Below are 18,200 nucleotides of genomic sequence, written 5' to 3' on the forward strand. Positions count from 1 at the left end.
AACAAAAAACAAAACATGGACCGCTTTTATTCCTGTTTTGTAAATTCTGAGAGTTTTTATGGAAAATTCTGACTTGGGGGGGGGGGCAAAAAAAAGTCCTTTTTGAATGGAAAAATAGCATTAGCATCCACATTATTAATCGTAAGCCTCAAGCCCACTTCCACAAGCATCTTTATTGGCAGCACAACACAGCTCCACTTTCCAACAACGGCGGCATCTTAAATAGGACTTGCAACTAAACAACACCCACTTATCCGTGAGGGCCAGTAATCAATATAAAAATACAATCTTATATATTTTTAAAACAAGTCACGGACAATAAAACAGTCTTGCACCAATACGCACACATACTTTCACACATACACAATAGATAAGACGGTGTTTATCGGCAACGACACAGCATCTTCGTCCTCTTCCTCCGCTGGTGCCGTCGCATCACCCGCTCCATCTGACAGCCATTCACATTCCGTGCTTTCATTGTAAATAAGGACAGAACAGGAGTTGAATAAAAGCCTTTTTTTTTCGGTCTAAGGAAGAAAAAAAAAGTTGCCACCCAAAGCTCACACACGAACATGACATGAAACAGAGTGTTTCGAAATGCACGACTGCTTCAATTAACGTCGTCCTCATTGGGATCTTGTCAATCAAGGGAGGCGGTTGCCAGGAGACCGCAGGCAGCCTTCTTAGTTCGGCCTCGCGTCCGTGATGGTGGAGAAAGGAAATGTGCACTGTAAAGAGTTGTTTCCCAAAGCAACAGGTAAGTTTTTTTTTTTACAGGTGAAGTTGTTTTACATGATTTCCTTTGGGCCATCATCATGTTTGTCATCTTGCTATGTACAATGTCGAGTCATGATGTAAATTGAAAGATTATTCCTTTAGATTTTGTCTGAGAGGGTTTACCAGCCAAGCCAAACCTTAACCCTTGCTTGAAAGCGCATTTAAAAATCTTTAGCCCTGGCTGAGAACCCAACTTTGAAACCCTAAACCAAGTTTGAAATCCTAATTCAGACACCTGATTTGTGTTGTAAATTTCAATTTCCTAAACCAGGCTGAGAGACCTCATTTGAAACCCTAACTTGAACCCCCAACACAGGCTTGAAACCATAATTCAAAACACCAGCCCTTGCTGTAAAACATACTTGGAATCCCAAACCCGGGCTTGAACCCTAATTTGAAAGTCCTAATTTAGCATTTTCAAATGATCCCCCTTGTTTGACACCCTAACCCTGCCCCAAAACCGTCATGGCTGGATTTATTTACGCTGACCTGGGACACAGACCAATAATCGGCAAAGTATCCGCGCCATGCATCTAGCATGACCATAATCATAGGACCATGTTACATGTGTGTTATGTTAACTTTTCCTTTGATGGCGGCGCGGGCACCCGCAGCGGCTCCTCTTGTTGTATGTTGTGAGAGGGAAGAAATTTCATCTGTGCTATATTCAGCACATTTGACAATAAAGTTGTACTTGATACTTGATATGACTGTTTGGTAGGTAAATCGATCGACACAAACACACCTGAGTCTCCTCAAAAGTACTAGCTTGCATTATTTACCGTGGTCTGTCACGACACAGAATAATCAGCAAAGCATCATCAAGCCATACAAGTAGCATGACCACAATGATGAACCCATGTTACATAGACGACTCGGTAGCAACACGCTCGACATTAACTGACATTTTTGGAATATAAAATGTGCCCCGGCTCGAGAAAGGTTGGGTTCTGTGAAGACGCTCAAGCCGCCATCTCGAAGTCCGCTTTCTCATAGGAAGGAGACGAGGAGGATCCGCCGAAGATGGCCTTGTGCTCTACCAGGAGCCCGCCGGTGATGGTGACCTCCTCCACGTCGGTGGGAAAGCGGTCTGTGCACTCTGCCACTGACGAGTCCTTGACGGCGCTATAGCTCAGTGCCCCGCCGTGAGAGCCCACCGGCTTGTCGGAAGCCCTGCGGCCGCATCGGCAGATCTTGAGGAAGGCGGCGCGGAACTTTTGCGACATGGCGTTGTAGATGAGCGGATTGATGGCGCTGTTCAGATACACGCACACTCTGCAGAAGAGCAGGAACCAGCTGTTCAGGTACGGACGGTCCAGGAAGGAGTTGACCACCACCAGGGTGCGGTACGGCATCCACAGTACGGCGAACAGGATCACCACCACTGCTAGCATCTTGGTCACCTGGCACGGAGATTACACGTCACAAACGGGTTAATTTTAGCAGTGATTCGTAAAAGTCTATGACACAGGCTCCCTCTAGTGGTAAACGAAAGAATGTCTGAACTAAAATTGCTTAATTTTGTAAACATTTTTGAATTTCCAGGATTTAAGTACCGTATTTTCCGCACTAAAAACCGCACCTAAAAACCTTCCATTTTCTTCAAAGCTCACAGCGGTCATTACGGTAATAGGTCGACTCCAAAATGGCTCCTTGGCTCAAGTTCAAACTTAACGCGATCGGGTACGCCGTTGAACACGGAAATAGAGCAGCGGCAAGAGAGTTCAACGTTAACGAGTCAATGTTATAACTTCCTGTTGGTTAAGTGAACTGTGTCGCTGCTTTATTAAATAAGTTTTACTGACATTTGATCGTTCTGTTGGCATTTCCTTCAGCGTAGCGCCATCTAGTGGATGCATTGTAAATTGCGTCTTGTAAGGCGATGCGCCCAATGTACGAAAAAAATGACAAAATAGGCCATGCATTGAAGGTGCGCCTTTTAGTGTGGAAAATACGCTACAGTTTTTTTTTATGTATTCATTTTAATCCATAACTGATACAACGTGGTCCTAAAATCGATGCCGTTGCCATTTTTCTTTTTCATTTTCAGACTACGTGAGACAACTATTGTTTTTGCCCTTTGTATCCAAAAACTTTCTGGGGTTGGATATTCCCCAAAACCTTCAGCAAAGCTCCTGAAGCTCAAGCTGGCATGTCAGCAAGAGGCCGCCTGCTATCTGGTTGTTCTTTTCACCGCCATGTTCGTTTTTTGTTTTTGTTTTTTAATGCAAATTAATATTAGTGTTTTGGCATTTAATCGATAACAACTGTTAGAATTTAAAAGTGTTTTGTTCGTTTTTTTAAATTGTGTTTTATACCTAAATTAATTGTGTTCCTTATGTATCAACATTTAACCCTTAGGGATCTATGATTTTAAATCTTTATTTTTCTCACCAGCCACCCCAGTTTTTGGGGGGGGGGGTGGAAAACAAACATTGAATGCTTATCAGTGCCTTTTGACGAGCTCCCAATTGTTTTGCGTCCCTAATGTTTTGTCGGTGTATGGCTCAGGTTCTCACCTGTCTCCGCGAGGCTGCGGTGGAGCTGGAGCTCCTGTAGCTCCTCTTGCCCTTGTCGTGGTCGTTGTGCCGCTGCAGCTGCTGCTGCTCCTTGGGGTCAGAGGGAAGCGGGTTGAGGAAAAGGATGCGTCCGATCAGCCCGTACAGCACCGCGCTCAGCAGCAGTGGCACCACGAAGAACACTCCGAAGTCGAAGAAGTACACCGGCAGGTAGAGCTTCCTGGACACCCGGTAGCCGCACGCAGTCACCTTGGCGTTGTCGTAAACCAACACCTGCAGGTTGGCCAGGTAGAACCACATGACGCAGTAGGCGGACGTCAGCGTCCAAACCAGAAGGATGATCTTCTTGGCGCGGGACAGCGTGCACAGGAACTGCGCCTTGATGGGATGGCAGATGGCGATGTACCTCTCGACGGTGAAGGCGGCAATAGAGCACGATGAGGCGTTGATGCCCAGGTACTGCAGGTATGTGATGCACAGACACCCCCAGTGACCCAACACCCAAGAACCCAAAGCGCCCTCGGCCGCCGTGGGCAAGCCGGCCGCCGTCAGCACTATCAGGTCGGCGGCGGCCAGGCTCACCAGGTAGCAGTTGGTGGGCGTGCGCATGTGCTTGGTGGTCAGCACCACCAGCACCACCATCACGTTGCCCACCACGCCTGCCAAGCAGATCAGCAGCAGCAACGCCGTGCCGATCACTTTGTACGCCACGCTCGAGTCCGTCCACACGCCCAGAGTCTGGTTGGTCGAGTTCTCCATTTTGAATTAGTTTGGGGTTTTCTTGGAAGAGCGAGGTTCATCAATGTGCTCCCCCTGCAGCTTGCATCCTGAGCGAGCGCCGGGATGGTGTGGGGGTGGCGCGCGAGGAGGAACGAGAGGATGTGTGCGTAAAAGTCCTCCTCGCCCCTGAAGGAAAGAGCTGTGCGTGAAAGTCCCACCTTTCTCGTCACCAAATCACAAAGTCAATGTCCTCGCGTTGTTATTCTCGTGCGTAAAAGTCCATTTCTTGAAAAGCGACCCGATGTTAGTGGCGTGAAACTAGAATCTACTCGCCACTAAACCAAAGCCCGTTGCGTAAAAGTCCACCTCCTCGCCACCAAAGCAGAGCTGTGCGGGGGGGGAACAAATCTATCTCGTAACCAAAGCAGTGTTCCGTCAGAGAATTGTGCGTGAAAATGCAGCCGTGCAAAAAAAAAAAAAAATCACCCGCCTCACCAAACCATTTTGCAACTGGGGATGTGCGTAAATTTGCACTTCCTTGCCACGCGAACAGTGGAATTCAATGAGAGCTGTTCGTAAAAGTCCACCTCCTTGGTTCTGTTGCTTAGTTTTTGCTCAAACTCTCATTACACACGCAGCTATGACGTCATGTATAGCGCGTCTTTGCTTTTTCCTGCAGCCCATATTTGGTTGACTGGTTATTTCTGGTCACTCGAAAGTAGCTGGAAATGCATACTCGATGCGATCTTTACCCCCCCCCCCCCACCCCTTCCCGCCGCCACCAAATTCATTTCTATGTGATATCGTTAGAAAACCTTCGTTATGTAACCAACAAAGCAGTTTTTGGTTGATTGCAGCTTTTCCTTCAACAACTGCAGCGTTTAGCTTCATGGCGGGCAGCGAGCAACGCACAACAGTTGTTATTTTATTTTTATTTTCTTAATAACATGTCTCTCTGTGCCGAGGCCAGCGTGTGTGGGGGCGGTCGAAGCTCCCACACACACCAACTGTGCACACACACGCCAGCAAAGAAATCAAGAAAATAGGAAACACTAGCCTTTAATCGCGATCAGTGTCTCTTTTTGTGGTTCTTAGGTGGACCCGTACAACAAAAGGCCTCCACCTGACTTCTCCCCTGCAGGATGGTACAAAAGTATAAAATGAGGAATTTTACATCCAAGTTGGGGTCATCTAAAGCATCCCGGGTTTCCAAAACATGCAGGTACAATATTTGTGTAAGCTTATGTTATATTATTAATTATCATTTTATGTTTGAGCATCATATTATTTCATGTTAAGCATACCTACATTATATTCTGTTGTTTAATAATTGCTTAGACATGTTTTTATGTTGATAGGTTGTGATTGGCTGTTAAAGTAAGAGAAGCCGGAAGTGATTTTAGTTACGAGAGTTGTGTTCTTGAACGTGCTGCGATGCAGACGCCCCCCCCCCCTTTTTAATCAACTGCATTAAAGGATTCCATCTCTCCTTTTGTCATCGGTAAAGAAGAGCCATCCACCGAAAAACAACGAACCCCGCAACTTACATTTGTTTTATTTTCGTCGTGCCTTTTGGAAGTAGTTCTCAACATGTCTAGAAGGGCTTTACTGCCACCTGCAGGACAGAGATGAACAGCACGGTCTCTCTCACTCTCTCTCTCTCTCTCTCTCTCTCACACTCTCTCCCCCTCCCTCGAATAATCTGTTGTGCTGTGTGGCAGCACATTTTTATCTAGTCAGCTGCCATCTGCACCGATAATTTAGTTTCCTTGTCAGCGCCTGATTATTTTAAATCAATATCACATTCTTGTGACCACTCTTTGTTTGGCTGCTGTTGAGCCAGGTGGCTATAACAACTGTTAGAAAAAAAAATCACACCTGTGTTTATTTTTAATAACAGCAAGGGCGGTTATACCACTTTCCAACTTGGGTTACTGTTTTAAGACAAAAATATATATTTTTTTCGACAGTCCATAACCCCTGCATATAAAATCCTGATCCTTTTCTAAAAGCTACCCCCCCCCCCCGACACACACACACGTTTTTGTTTTTTTTAAGATCCTCTGTGGGCTCTTGACACAAATTGTGTGACGTCGCCATCGAAATGAGGCAAGCATATTTACGATTCATTATTTTATACATGCTTCTTATTCATCAAACACTGCACAATGTTTACTTACGAGCCCAAGAATGGCTCAAGCGTCTTCGCGGGCATCTTTCAACATTTTGTGTATGTATGCCATGTCTGACTGATGCCCTCCAGGTGTGTGTGTGTGTCGCGTTTTTAAGACCATTTTATTAATTTATATAAGAGTGTTTCAATAGTGTGTGTGAGAATGATTCACGAGTGTATGTAAGATTGTTTTATTCGTTGACATGAGTGCATTTCAGTTGAACGAAAAAAAATAATGCAAATTTTTATTAAAAATAGAACCTTGTATTCATTCATTCATTCGTTTCTTCTTTTTTTTTTTTTTTTTTTTGTAGCTGCCAAAAGGAAGGAAGGAAGCTGTGTGAGTTTGTGGTGTTTTTACACTTGCAGCAAGATGCCAAAGGAAGCAGAAAAGCGCAAAAAAATGTCCTCCGGTCATCTCCGCGCACGCTCAAGTAAGCAATGCATCGTCTCCGGTTGTGGATGAAAGCGGAAGGAAAGGGCAGTGGTCGGCAACCAAAATGTTGAAAGAGCCATATAGGACAAAAAAACCAAAACACAAATATGTCTGGAGCCGCAAAAAAATAAAAGCCTTCTATAAAACTTAGAAAGGAAACGCATGCTGTATGTATGTAGGAGACTGGACTGTCTCAGAATTGTTTATGTTATTCATTCCTTTGTTGTGTGTTCACAAACGCCCCCATAGAATTTATTTTGTGATTTCCTCACTTTATTTTTTGTTTTGGTGCATTATATTTGCTTTTCTTAATGTCAGTGAAGTGATCATGAATTTCCGTTTTTTCAGAGGCGGTCTTTGAACGCCTCTCGAGTTAAACTTGAAGAGAGAAGGCATGCAGTCGGACGCAAACGTGTCTGCGTTTGTCGAGACTGTTAAAAGCATAAGTACATTTTAAAAAAACAACACCACGGCTCTCCTTTTTCGGAGCTGCAACATGTATCGATATCTATTTGAGCTATATTACCCTACTGTCAAAATCTTTTTCCATTTTCAAACATTTTTTATAAAGCTCCAGGGAGCCACTAGATGTCGCTAAAGAGCCGCATGGGGCTCTGGAGCCGCGTGTTGCCGACCCCCAGTTTAGGGTGTTCTGTCTTTTTGGAGGAAGGCGGCAGCAGCGGAACGACAGAACTTAACTCGTTTAGAATTGTGACCTATGGCAAAGTGTAACCCACATTTGCAAAAGACACAGACAGACACACACACACACATTCAAGAGGCTTTCCGTAACATGCTCAGCAAGTGGAAAATCCTCCTTTTTTTTCCATCCATTGTAAATCACCCCCCCCCCCCGCACATGATGGCATTTTTATAAACCTTTCGAGCTTATTTTTACTTTCTAACATCGCCAATTGGTCGAATGAGACGCAAATACATATCATCGGGATTTATTTTCTCATCGTTCTTTTATAAATTCTACGTTGTGAAATTGGTGAATAATCATGTTTCACAATCAAATAAAAACACTGTAATTAATTCAAGAGTGAATTTAGTTCAAACACTACCCCCCCCCCCCCCCCCACCCCTCCATCATCTCCTTCTGAAATGACGGCTGTACGCTCCGGATCCAACAGTGTTTTTTTAAAATAAGCTATCAACTCGGGGGGCTGCAATAAAAGCACGCATACATTTGACTGCTGACTGGCGCATCCTGGTGTCCACGAGACGATACGCGTGGATGCCGTGGCGCTCGTGGGAGTGGTCTGCCACCCGCTCCCCACTAATTGACAAGGCGGCGGAGGCAGAGGAGATTGTGCAAATGAGGCGTGACTCCTCTTATTTCCCTCCTCGCTTCCGTGCACCGCGCTTAAGATGAGCGCCACTTTGCAAACTTTGGATCCACGCCTCCTTCTTCTTCTTTTTCTTCTCCTTCCTCCATGGGGGTGACCACGAGCCCGGGGACGCAGTCGCGCGCCAGAGCACCGAGTCCCTCCGCAGGAGAGAACCCGCGCCCAGCCGAGGATGAGTCTCCTTTGACGGGCGAAGACCCAGCGGAGGACTGCTTGAGTGGATTCTGCGCGGAAGATGCGGAGGAGGAACTTTACTCGGAGCTGTCCTCAGAGGGCTCCGTGGACTATGGCTTCATCGGAGCTGTCTGCTGCCTGGTGACGGGCATCTCCCTGGTGGCCATTTCGTTCGCGGTGCCTCGGGACGCGCGGGTCCCCGTGGAGGCGGACGGTGTGGCGGCGCGCGAGATGGAGCGGCTGCAGCAGCAGCGAGCGCGCTTGGACGCGCACCTGGACCGCTGCGTCATCGCCGGCCTGTGCCTGCTCACGCTGGGCGGCGTGCTGCTCTCCAGCCTGCTCATGGCGTCCATGTGGAAGTGGGAGATGATGCGCAGGAGGGCGCTGGCGCACGCGGCCAAGCACAATCTGTATGGGGCCATTGGGCGGGGGCACTCGGACCCTGGCACGAATTTGCCCGCCACTGCTGATGACTCGTTTGAATTTTGAATCGGGAAAACTTTTTTTTTTTAAATGAAAATGTTGTCATAATTGGCTTGCACTGTATTTAGACTGCACCTTACTAAGCATTGTTTCTAATATTTTGAATTTGACACTTTGAAGCTTCAGTGCTTACATCATTCTAAAACCCCAATTGCACACTCACCCCCCCAAAAAAACTTTGAAGCCTCTAACCACATTGTTAAACGAATAAGATTTGAAACGTGTGCTGTGCCTAATGATTTGACCGAAGAGTAGACCAATATCAAGTGGAGACAATCCCCTTCCCAAAGTGTCTGAACGTTGCCCCTTGCGTCATTGAAGTCCCTGTGGAGACTTTAATGACTCACAAGTCGGCAAAAGAACGAGCGAACGACTGAATGCAAGATTGTGACTCACAGTTGGAATTCATTAACCTCGGAAATGTACGATATTAATGTTTTGTGTGTGTGTGTGTGTGTGTGTGTTTATGACTGCATTCAATGTTGCAGTCTCTCATGGGCATCTAAGTCTGCCTCAATAAAAACGTTGAAACGTTTGCATTTATGATCAGCACGTGTCTGTTACCTCAGGGTGCCCTTCTTGGTCCACTTCTGTTGTTGGTTTACAGGTCAACTCTGCAATCTCATCTTCACAAACAGAAATAATGTTTATTATTGGTCGGTATGGACTCATAGAAGATAGGCAATAACTGATTAATTCTTGCATCCTATTTAATGATATCATTAAATTATTGTATGTTTTCATAAAGTAGAATATTGTGTACGTTTTAGTTTTTAATGAGATGCTAGGACGCATTACTAGCATTTGCATTCATTTCAAAGGGGAAAGATGATTTGCGATAAGTATAATCATTTATCATCATGCTGATAAAGGACAAGAATCGTTTCGCATAACTTGAAAATGTATTTCTTTTACGCGAGAAGCTCCTCGAAACAAACTACCGGTAGTGTAAACGTTAAAAGCACTTTGGGATGGAGAAACATATTTTCATTCTATTGACGGAGCCGCACAGCGCAATAAATGCACTTAGAGCTCCTGAGGCGCCATCCAGTTTCGACATTTAATCATCTTAAAAGGCTCTTTGGATCCCAAACGTACGACGGAGACAACCTGAGGAGAACTTAAAACACACACACTGATGATGACAAGTGAAAGGGGGCAACTTTTGAGTATTTGCGTTTGCATTGAAAAGCTGATCGAGGAAGACTTGACTGAGCGAAAACAAATGATTGCGCACTTCATTCCACGACACTTGAACAATCAAACTCAATACTAACCAGTCAAGGAAAAAGCAAGTGTTAAAATAAAGGTGTCATCCTCCGCCGTGCGCTCCCGCACCGCCTCTTCCTAGCCTCCTTCGCCTTGGTTTCCCCGTAGCAACAGGCCGACCTCGTTGCTATGGTAATGTCCTGACTGCTTTGCTTCCACCGCGACAATGGCAAGCAAGAAGGAGAAAGAACATGTACAGTATGTGGGCAGTGCCTCAGCCGGTGGTCGCCACGAGGCAAATGTTGTGGGTGGTCTAACCCTTAACGTACTGCTCATTTTCCATCATCGCACAGAATATTCTGGGTCAATTTGAACCTCGTTGTCTCTATGAAACTACGATGTGCTAATTTAAAATGGAAACATTGCCTCCTAGTATTTAGTGAGTGATCCTAAGTCGACGTTTTAGAGAAAAGGAAGAAGTGAACTGTTCTGCGGGAAAGCTGTGAAAATGTGGTGGCGACACAGACAGTTCTCGAGGCGATAGAAAGAAATCTGGGAACTTTTTTTTTTGTGTGTATCTCCTTTAACAGAAAGCATAAATACCTGCTAGAATTTGTCAGCATTTTCGTGAAGCCGACGGATATCGCCTCTTAAAAGTCGAGGGCTTCTCATGTGCAGGATTTGCACTTTAAATCCTTCCCCTGAGCGCAAGGAATGGAGCTGATAAACGATGAGGCGGGTGATTTTATTCCCTACTTGCTTTTTGCTCTATTATCTGTCTTATTTAAAAACACCCCCCCCCCCCCCCCCATGAGCTGGGTGGCTTTCCCCTTTTGGCGGGAGCCTTCGGTTGCTACGCGACCACATCTTAAGCGTTATTGACGAAGTCATTAACGCAAGTTCAACAGGCCTCTAGGCCAGGTGTGTGAGAGGATGTTTTGTGGGGGGTTTTTCCCTCACAGGTTTGATTTCATGTCAGCGACACTCCCCTGATAAAGCAAACCCAAGACACCAATTAAAGCCTCTGCAAGCGCCTCTCCTTCCTCTTACATCATTGAACGACAACGCCGAAAAGCTGCACTGGTGAGGCACACACGTGCTCCATTTTTATTTTTCCCCTTATTGTGACATATGTGCATGATACAATAAGGATGAGAGAGACCCACACGAATGTGCTTCATCTTCCACCAATGCTTTTTTTTTTTTTGACCAAAGAGTCATATCTCATATTAAAGTCATAGATAAGAACTTTTGGGAGATGTAAGTGTTTTGCTTTTAATAGTCAACACAATCAAGTATAAATAACTTGAATGTCACCCTAAATTCACCCCATGAGTCATGTGACTTGCACAAAAAACTTTTTCACTCCTTCCTGTAGCACCGCTTGAAGTGACTGGCCCCCTTGGCATTCATAACACCGCCAACACTTTATTCTTAGTGTCACTTAAACCTGGGGAAAGAGTTTTATCAGCGTCGCCCGCCAGCACACCTAAGACGCTGCAGCATGTTTTCAGCTCGAGTCATAATCATTTGGCGAGCACTGAGTGGGAAGTTGCAGGAGCGTCCCCAGGACACGCCGTCTTCCCTCCCATGCAGTTTTCGCTCTAAAAATGCTGTCACAGCATGGAAATTAACCATCTTTGACACAGCCCCGCCACCTGCAAGCTTGCACGATGCGAGAGGAGTACATTATGCAACAGATGGATATAGTGGGTAGCATTTTTACCCTTGCTGTTGTTTTGTGTGTTTCATTCAAGTGCTTTGTTTTGCAACTTTAAATGTGGAGCCAATCCTGTTTGTCATAGCTTCTGTACTGATCAGTGTTTTTTTTGTGTGTGTTTTTTTTTACAGACTACAATTAATCTAAAAATGGACCATTTTCCACTGAAATAGGAAAAGTGAGACAGTGATGAGACAGCAGTTAATGATCTTGACTTTGGGCAGTCGTCATGGTTTCTGACGTTCCTTGTTGCCGCTCTTGCTCTTGTTGCCAACCACAATTCCGGTAACTCTTTGTAATTTCCCCATTGAACTTTATTTACATATTGGTAAGGGAGGTTAGTAGAAGTTGACCACCACCAAGAAATTTTAGGGTTAGGTCAAGGTAAAATCCACCATGTGGACCCAATATGTTTTCGATTAAACTCCATGGAAGTTTGGAAAAGGAAAGTCAAAGTTTATGTTTGTTGGGTTTCTGCATTTGTCAGTCGTCAGGCGGTGGAGTTGCCTGTGGTTTCAAAAATAAAATCAGAATATGAGAACTACCTTCAATATTTCCCATATCTATATCCTTTTGTACTAAATGTATTGCTTTGAAATGGTTATGAACTGTTTTGTTGCTGAAGCCCAAAAAGATGATCAATATTAATTTGAAAACAAAAAAAAGAAAGAAAGAAAAACGATTTCCGATTAAAACATGTTAATAGTAAAGTGTCGCTATTTTATTTACATTTTTTTACGATTTTTAAAAAAAATCTTTATTGAACAAGTCAGAATACAATTCTCAGCAAACAGAAAACAAAACGAACGTGCTACCAATACATACACATTATAAACGTTTAAACAAAAAAGAAGAAAAAAAGGAAGCCAGGAGGGACTGTATGTGACGTCATCATTTACTTCTGTCTTCCACTCTCATTGTCAATAAAGTTCCTCTTTTCAAAGCAGCCAAGATGGCGGATTACGATCTCACCACTAAGATAGCACATTTTCTCGACCGGCATTTGGTTTTTCCACTTCTGGAATTCCTTTCCGTGAAAGAGGTACGTCGATTTCCCTGTCAGATGACGTTTAGATTCATCGTAGCTATTTTTATTTGGCGTTTTGGTCCTGGAAATGCGAATAAAGCCACCCACCGTGGCTGAGTTCGCGTTAGCTAACAGTCACATTGGTAAAGCAGCTGATGCTAAAAAGTAGATGTATTCATTTTAGCACTTCATCAATTAGATTGACGTTTTAGAATGTTTCCATGTGAGCTCCATGCCTGTAATATACCGCAATTTGACGCCAAGGGATGCACTGTCGTCCTGTTAGCTTAGCCTAATTTGTGTGTACTGGAGCAGCTGGCATTTTTTTTTAGGAGTTAAGCCCTATAAAGACAAAATATTGTTCAAATATAACCGTACGCAACCTACTTGTAAGAAACTGAATAAGAACATGACTCCACGTGCTGAAAGGGCTTGTAGAATTATGACAAAACTTGCACAAAATAGGATCACAAAGTTCCACTCATCTTGGTACAAATTGATTTTTTTTCGTGGAAACAAGTGCATGAAAACACTTCTGGACCAATATATGACAAATTCTGAAAAAACAGCTATGATGGTAACTGAGCATACTTTATGCCATCTTTAGCTTTATCCTCTTTAGCTTTAGCCTATCAAACTTTAATTAGCCGACATTCGTGAAATTGAATCATCGTATGTGGATGCGGTTGCAAATATTGTTTTTAACGGACAGCACTTTGGTTTTGCTCACAACAGATCTACAATGAAAAGGAGCTTCTCCAAGGCAAGCTGGACCTTCTCAGCGACACCAACATGGTGGATTTTGCCATGGACGTGTACAAGACCCTTTATCCCGACAAGGAGATCCCGCATTGTAAGTAGACACGGGGCTATATGCATCTGCCCCCCCCCCCAAAAAAAAACAATATACAGTTTATCAACTAATGATGTAATTTGACAAAAGGCGTGACGATTTTCATGGTCAGGATGTTTTTTTTTTCATTCTGTCGTTCTCAGTGTGTCCCATCATGCACGACTTTTACTAACATGGCTATACAAATAGCGCCAGGAGATTTCTCGATGTGCTTTTTCTGTGTGCTACCGATGAAAACTGTCCTCGTTGTAGCCTTGAGGGAGAAGAGAGGCACTGTGGTGGCTCAGCTCAAGCAGCTCCAATCAGAGACGGAGCCCATTGTCAAGATGTTTGAGGACCCCGAGACAACGAGGCAGATGCAGTCCACCAGGTCCTTCTGAAATATTGTTTGTAGACAGGATTGTTTAGTGAATCAGCGGTGGGATTTTAACTTGACATTTGTTGGACAGAGACGGGAGGATGCTCTTCGACTATCTTTCAGAGAAACACAATGTGAGTTTTTCAATTGATTCGCAACATTCACACATTTTCTGAAAGTGATGCGAATTATCCCTGTTCATTTTTAACAATTTTGCAATGATTTTAGTTCCGCCAAGAGTACCTGGACACTCTGTACAGATACGCCAAGTTCCAGTATGAGTGTGGAAACTACTCTGGTGCGGCCGAGTACCTCTACTTTTTCCGTGTGCTGGTAAGAACAGAAAAACAAATATTTATTTCAAAGTAAAACAGTCAAACATTGTTCCTCTATGATTTGCTCACACTTAAAAGCTGCGTTCCCGTAGGAAATAATGTATCGCTGGCCCAATCCAAACTTTATTACCATTCTTAGGCATATAATGGTAAAGAGTTGACACCCACAGGATGAAGAAATTAACTCATTCACTCCCAAAGACATATTTGTCTTTTCACACTCCACGCGTTCAACCCCAGATACTTATTTTTGTTTTCACTTTTTCCAAGACTTCGGGTAAAAAAAAAAGGGGGGGGGGTCTAGAATTGGTTACTGAATGAGTTAACTGTTTGTGAGCAGTCACTGTTAGCACAAAGCCCAAAAGTCAGGAAGAGCCTCCTAGAACAGCTCAGGTTTGTTTGGGGTGAATCAGACTCACCTGTAATGGGGACATGTTTGTGCTGACTCCCATTGACTGGTTAATTCCAAACCACGTTATTTATTTTACTCATTTATTTTTATTTTCCCTCCTGAAACAAATGCTCTTGGCTATGTCAAGTTATTGGATGTAAAGATTTTTTTTTAAAATGATTTTTCTTATTGTTTGATATCACCAAAACCTCAAGTGGGATGTGTAGACTTAAGTCATCTATACATTGAGTTTTGGGCTCTTCTTTCAGGTTCCGTCAACCGACAGGAACGCTCTGAGTTCTCTTTGGGGTAAGCTGGCATCTGAGATCTTGATGCAGAACTGGGAGGCCGCCATGGAGGACCTGACACGACTCAGGGAGACCATTGACAACAATGTGAGTGAAAGAAACTATTTTTGGTGTGTTTCTTACCACAACGTGTCCTCAATTTTCAGTTGCATTTTGTCATCCCCCCCCCCCCCCCCCCCCCCCTGCACAGTCGGTGAGCTCTCCTCTCCAGTCGCTCCAGCAGAGGACCTGGCTCATCCATTGGTCCCTCTTTGTGTTCTTCAACCACCCCAAAGGCCGGGACAACATTATCGAGCTCTTCCTCTACCAGCCTCAGTGAGTCCTTGCTGTGTATGCAGTGGCTATAGGAAGTCGACACACCCGCGTTCAAATCAGCAGGTCATGTTCTCAAAACGAGGCCAAAATGAATAATTTGATCACTTTTTTTTTTCATTAATGTGAAGGTGGCGGGCATTGTTAATAGTTCCAAATATCTGTCAGTGTGACCACCAAACCTTCCTGCTCCAGCGCCAAAGGAAAATGTCAGGAAAGGCCCAGTGGAACAGCTGAACTTTATTTGGGGTTAATCGGAGGCACTAACAGGAGCTGGGTAACTGGAGCTACATAAATGTAACCGATTAACTCACTGCAATTAATTCAAGTGAATGTCAGCAAATAAATGTCGGGAAAAGCCTACTTGAACTTGGTGCGTATCCATCACTTGAAATATTGACGCACGTGCGCTGCCTCGGACTTCGCTGAGTTTGAATCTGATTGGTTTCTTCAACCATATTACCTGTTTTTATTTACACTCAAAAAGGTGTATATTTTTCAAACTATTTATGCAGGTTATCGGTCATGTTAATGGTAGAAAAAGGTTCTATCTTGGTCCAAATTTTTTGAAATCGCCAAAAGCCATGACATTTCAGCTGAGGTGTGTAGACTTTTGCTATCCATTTGTAAATCAGCAAATACTTCCTCAATCCCCCTCCAGGTACTTAAACGCCATCCAGACCATGTGCCCGCATATCCTGCGCTACCTGACCACCGCCGTCATCACCAACAAGGACGTGCGCAAGCGCAGACAAGTTCTCAAGGACTTGGTGAAGGTCATCCAGCAGGTAAAACCTCATTATTTGACCAAACCCGTCCGGAACGGTGATTCATTACGGTTGTGTTTGCGCAGGAGTCGTACACGTACAAAGACCCCATCACGGAGTTTGTGGAGTGCCTTTACGTCAACTTTGACTTTGACAGCGCCCAGAAGAAGCTGAGGGAGTGCGAGTCGGTGAGAGAGCATTTCTTGCGTCTTCTCCGCCACGAATGCACGTTCACTCTTTAACTTTGACTGAGGCTGCTGCACCAAATCCAGTCAATAAATCCTTCTCGAATTCAGATATATATTTTTTAAGCGGAACAGCTGTCAGCTTTGGGGCCAGCCTGCAGTTTGGATGCGCCGCTTTGGGACCACTTTGTACTTGGCTGGGATTTGCTTTTTTAGAATTTTTGTGGTAGCGAAGTGCTTCATTTGTCCTGTCACACACGACTTGCGCGCGTCCCCTGGGCTGTCATTTGTCTTTTTTGCCTACAGGATTCTTGTTTCTAAGGTCTTTGTGGAAGCTTGGTTGTTTTGTTGATGAAGATTTCTTTTTCTTAATGCAGAATTGACTTTAGGACTGAAAGACTTTTTGCAAAAATTGAGAAACCGTAAAGGCTTTGCAAGATTGAATTGTGTTTTGGGGGGGAAAGCCATATTTGGTCTTTGTCCAAATTAAAGCATTTCTCTAAGTTTTGAGGGTTTTGTGCAAAAAAAAATAATTCCCTTTATTATAAATGAAAAGAGAATTCGCAAAATGTGAAAATGAGTCAGATTTCATTGGATAGCAATTTCGTAGTTAAAATCAATGCCACTCAATTTTATATATATTTTTTAATGGTTTCCGTTGTATCCTCGCCCTCCTTTTTTTTTTTTAGGAAGCATGTTAGGGATTTTTGATGGGGTACAGTTAGTTAAAAATGACTAGGGCAAGTATGCTATTAGACTATCGAAATCTAAACATTAAATGCGTACTCATACTCCCTAGAAAAAGGTGGAATTTGTTCAAATGTTGATGAAGCATTCTGGTTGACTTCTGAGCTGCCGATGTCGTTCTCCAGGTTCTCGTCAATGACTTCTTCCTGGTGGCGTGTCTGGAGGACTTCATTGAGAACGCTCGCCTCTTCATCTTCGAGACCTTCTGCCGCATCCATCAGTGCATCAGCATCAAGTGCGGATAGTGACAATCTGAATAATTCACACCCCACCCCACCCCTCACTGGGATTTGTAATGGCACACAGTTGGCCACAGGATGGCGACAAAGCGCTTAAAATGGAGATGATCAAAAAGCATCAACGCAGTGCTCTTTCCATTGACACAATCATGAGTCCTTCAGTAGTTAAATTATTCAACACAAAGTTCACATGTGGAGCATTATTTTACTGACTCATCTGTTTTGTTTTGTTTTCTCACAAACAGCATGCTGGCCGACAAGCTGAACATGACGCCCGAGGAGGCGGAGAGGTGGATCGTCAACCTGATCCGCAATGCCCGGCTGGATGCCAAGATCGACTCCAAGCTGGTGAGCAACGAAAACCCACTCTGCAGCAAAGGTCTGCAACCTCGCTATTCACCTGCCGTGTTTTGTGCGTGTGTGTCTGTCGCAGGGTCACGTGGTGATGGGCAACAATGCCGTGTCGCCCTACCAGCAGGTCATCGAGAAGACCAAGAGCTTGTCCTTCCGCAGCCAAATGCTGGCCATGAATATCGAGAAGAAGGTGGCTCACAGCAACAGGAATGAGGTACGGCAGAGCACAACAATGTGCTCGTGACTAGCAGGGCCACCCAAAAAATAATTCATTGCCTTTATTAGTCGTCTAAATAATAAATAGACTGCAAACTGACATTAGAATTGTGTGCAAGAGTTCAATTTGTGCCTTTGTACTTGTATCCATTTTGTCTCATCTGGTTTCCACAGACGCCAAACTGGGCCGCTCAAGACTCTGGATTCTACTAAAAAAGGAAAACCTTAAAAAAAAAATCAAAAAAGAGGAGGCCAATGGCTCTTGGAAAATAATCACACAACTTTTAACCGGATTCCCACACTTGGTTTATCTGCCTGCGTCATTCCAACTGGCTGCTTGAAGCGGGCGTCACACAATTGGGTTGTTGGCCTTTCAAATGTGTCACCTTTCTTATTGTTGTTGGATTTCTTTTTTTTCCCCAGGTCAATAGTCTGAAAGCAGTTAATATGACATTAAAGCTTTTTCCTCTTTGGAAAACAAACCCTATGTGTTTTTTTTCATTTTTCATGCATTCCTGTCGATTCCTAATACGTGTTGATGTTGT

At 44.2% G+C, this 18,200-nt stretch overlaps 3 protein-coding genes across 3 annotated transcripts; 2 read left to right on the forward strand and 1 right to left on the reverse strand.

Annotated features, from left to right (window-relative positions):
* Positions 1 to 140: 140 nt before the first annotated feature.
* LOC147190999 (thyrotropin-releasing hormone receptor-like) lies at positions 141 to 4,603 on the reverse strand. The gene is made up of 2 exons (XM_086136610.1): positions 3,297 to 4,603; positions 141 to 2,180 (listed from the first exon to the last, which is right to left on the reverse strand). The coding sequence occupies exons 1-2, from the start codon at positions 4,053 to 4,055 to the stop codon at positions 1,740 to 1,742; spliced, it is 1,200 nt and encodes a 399-aa protein (XP_085992736.1). The 5' UTR covers positions 4,056 to 4,603; the 3' UTR covers positions 141 to 1,739.
* Positions 4,604 to 5,029: 426 nt separating this feature from the next.
* Positions 5,030 to 9,169, forward strand: LOC147191000 (transmembrane protein 74). The gene is made up of 2 exons (XM_086136003.1): positions 5,030 to 5,238; positions 6,504 to 9,169. Exon 2 carries the CDS (start codon positions 8,065 to 8,067, stop codon positions 8,638 to 8,640), a length of 576 nt encoding a protein of 191 aa, XP_085992129.1. The 5' UTR covers positions 5,030 to 5,238; positions 6,504 to 8,064; the 3' UTR covers positions 8,641 to 9,169.
* Positions 9,170 to 12,479: 3,310 nt separating this feature from the next.
* On the forward strand, positions 12,480 to 18,137 carry eif3eb (eukaryotic translation initiation factor 3, subunit E, b). The gene is made up of 13 exons (XM_086137392.1): positions 12,480 to 12,605; positions 13,326 to 13,443; positions 13,696 to 13,813; positions 13,893 to 13,935; positions 14,030 to 14,134; positions 14,797 to 14,922; positions 15,026 to 15,150; positions 15,809 to 15,935; positions 16,001 to 16,102; positions 16,972 to 17,081; positions 17,331 to 17,433; positions 17,519 to 17,653; positions 17,830 to 18,137. The coding sequence occupies exons 1-13, from the start codon at positions 12,516 to 12,518 to the stop codon at positions 17,866 to 17,868; spliced, it is 1,341 nt and encodes a 446-aa protein (XP_085993518.1). The 5' UTR covers positions 12,480 to 12,515; the 3' UTR covers positions 17,869 to 18,137.
* The last annotated feature ends 63 nt before the right edge of the window (positions 18,138 to 18,200 follow it).

Source organism: Hippocampus guttulatus, chromosome 18 (genome assembly GCF_054856545.1).
Source record: "Hippocampus guttulatus isolate MCC_2025c chromosome 18, RoL_Hgut_1.0, whole genome shotgun sequence".
NCBI lineage: Eukaryota > Metazoa > Chordata > Actinopteri > Syngnathiformes > Syngnathidae > Hippocampus > Hippocampus guttulatus.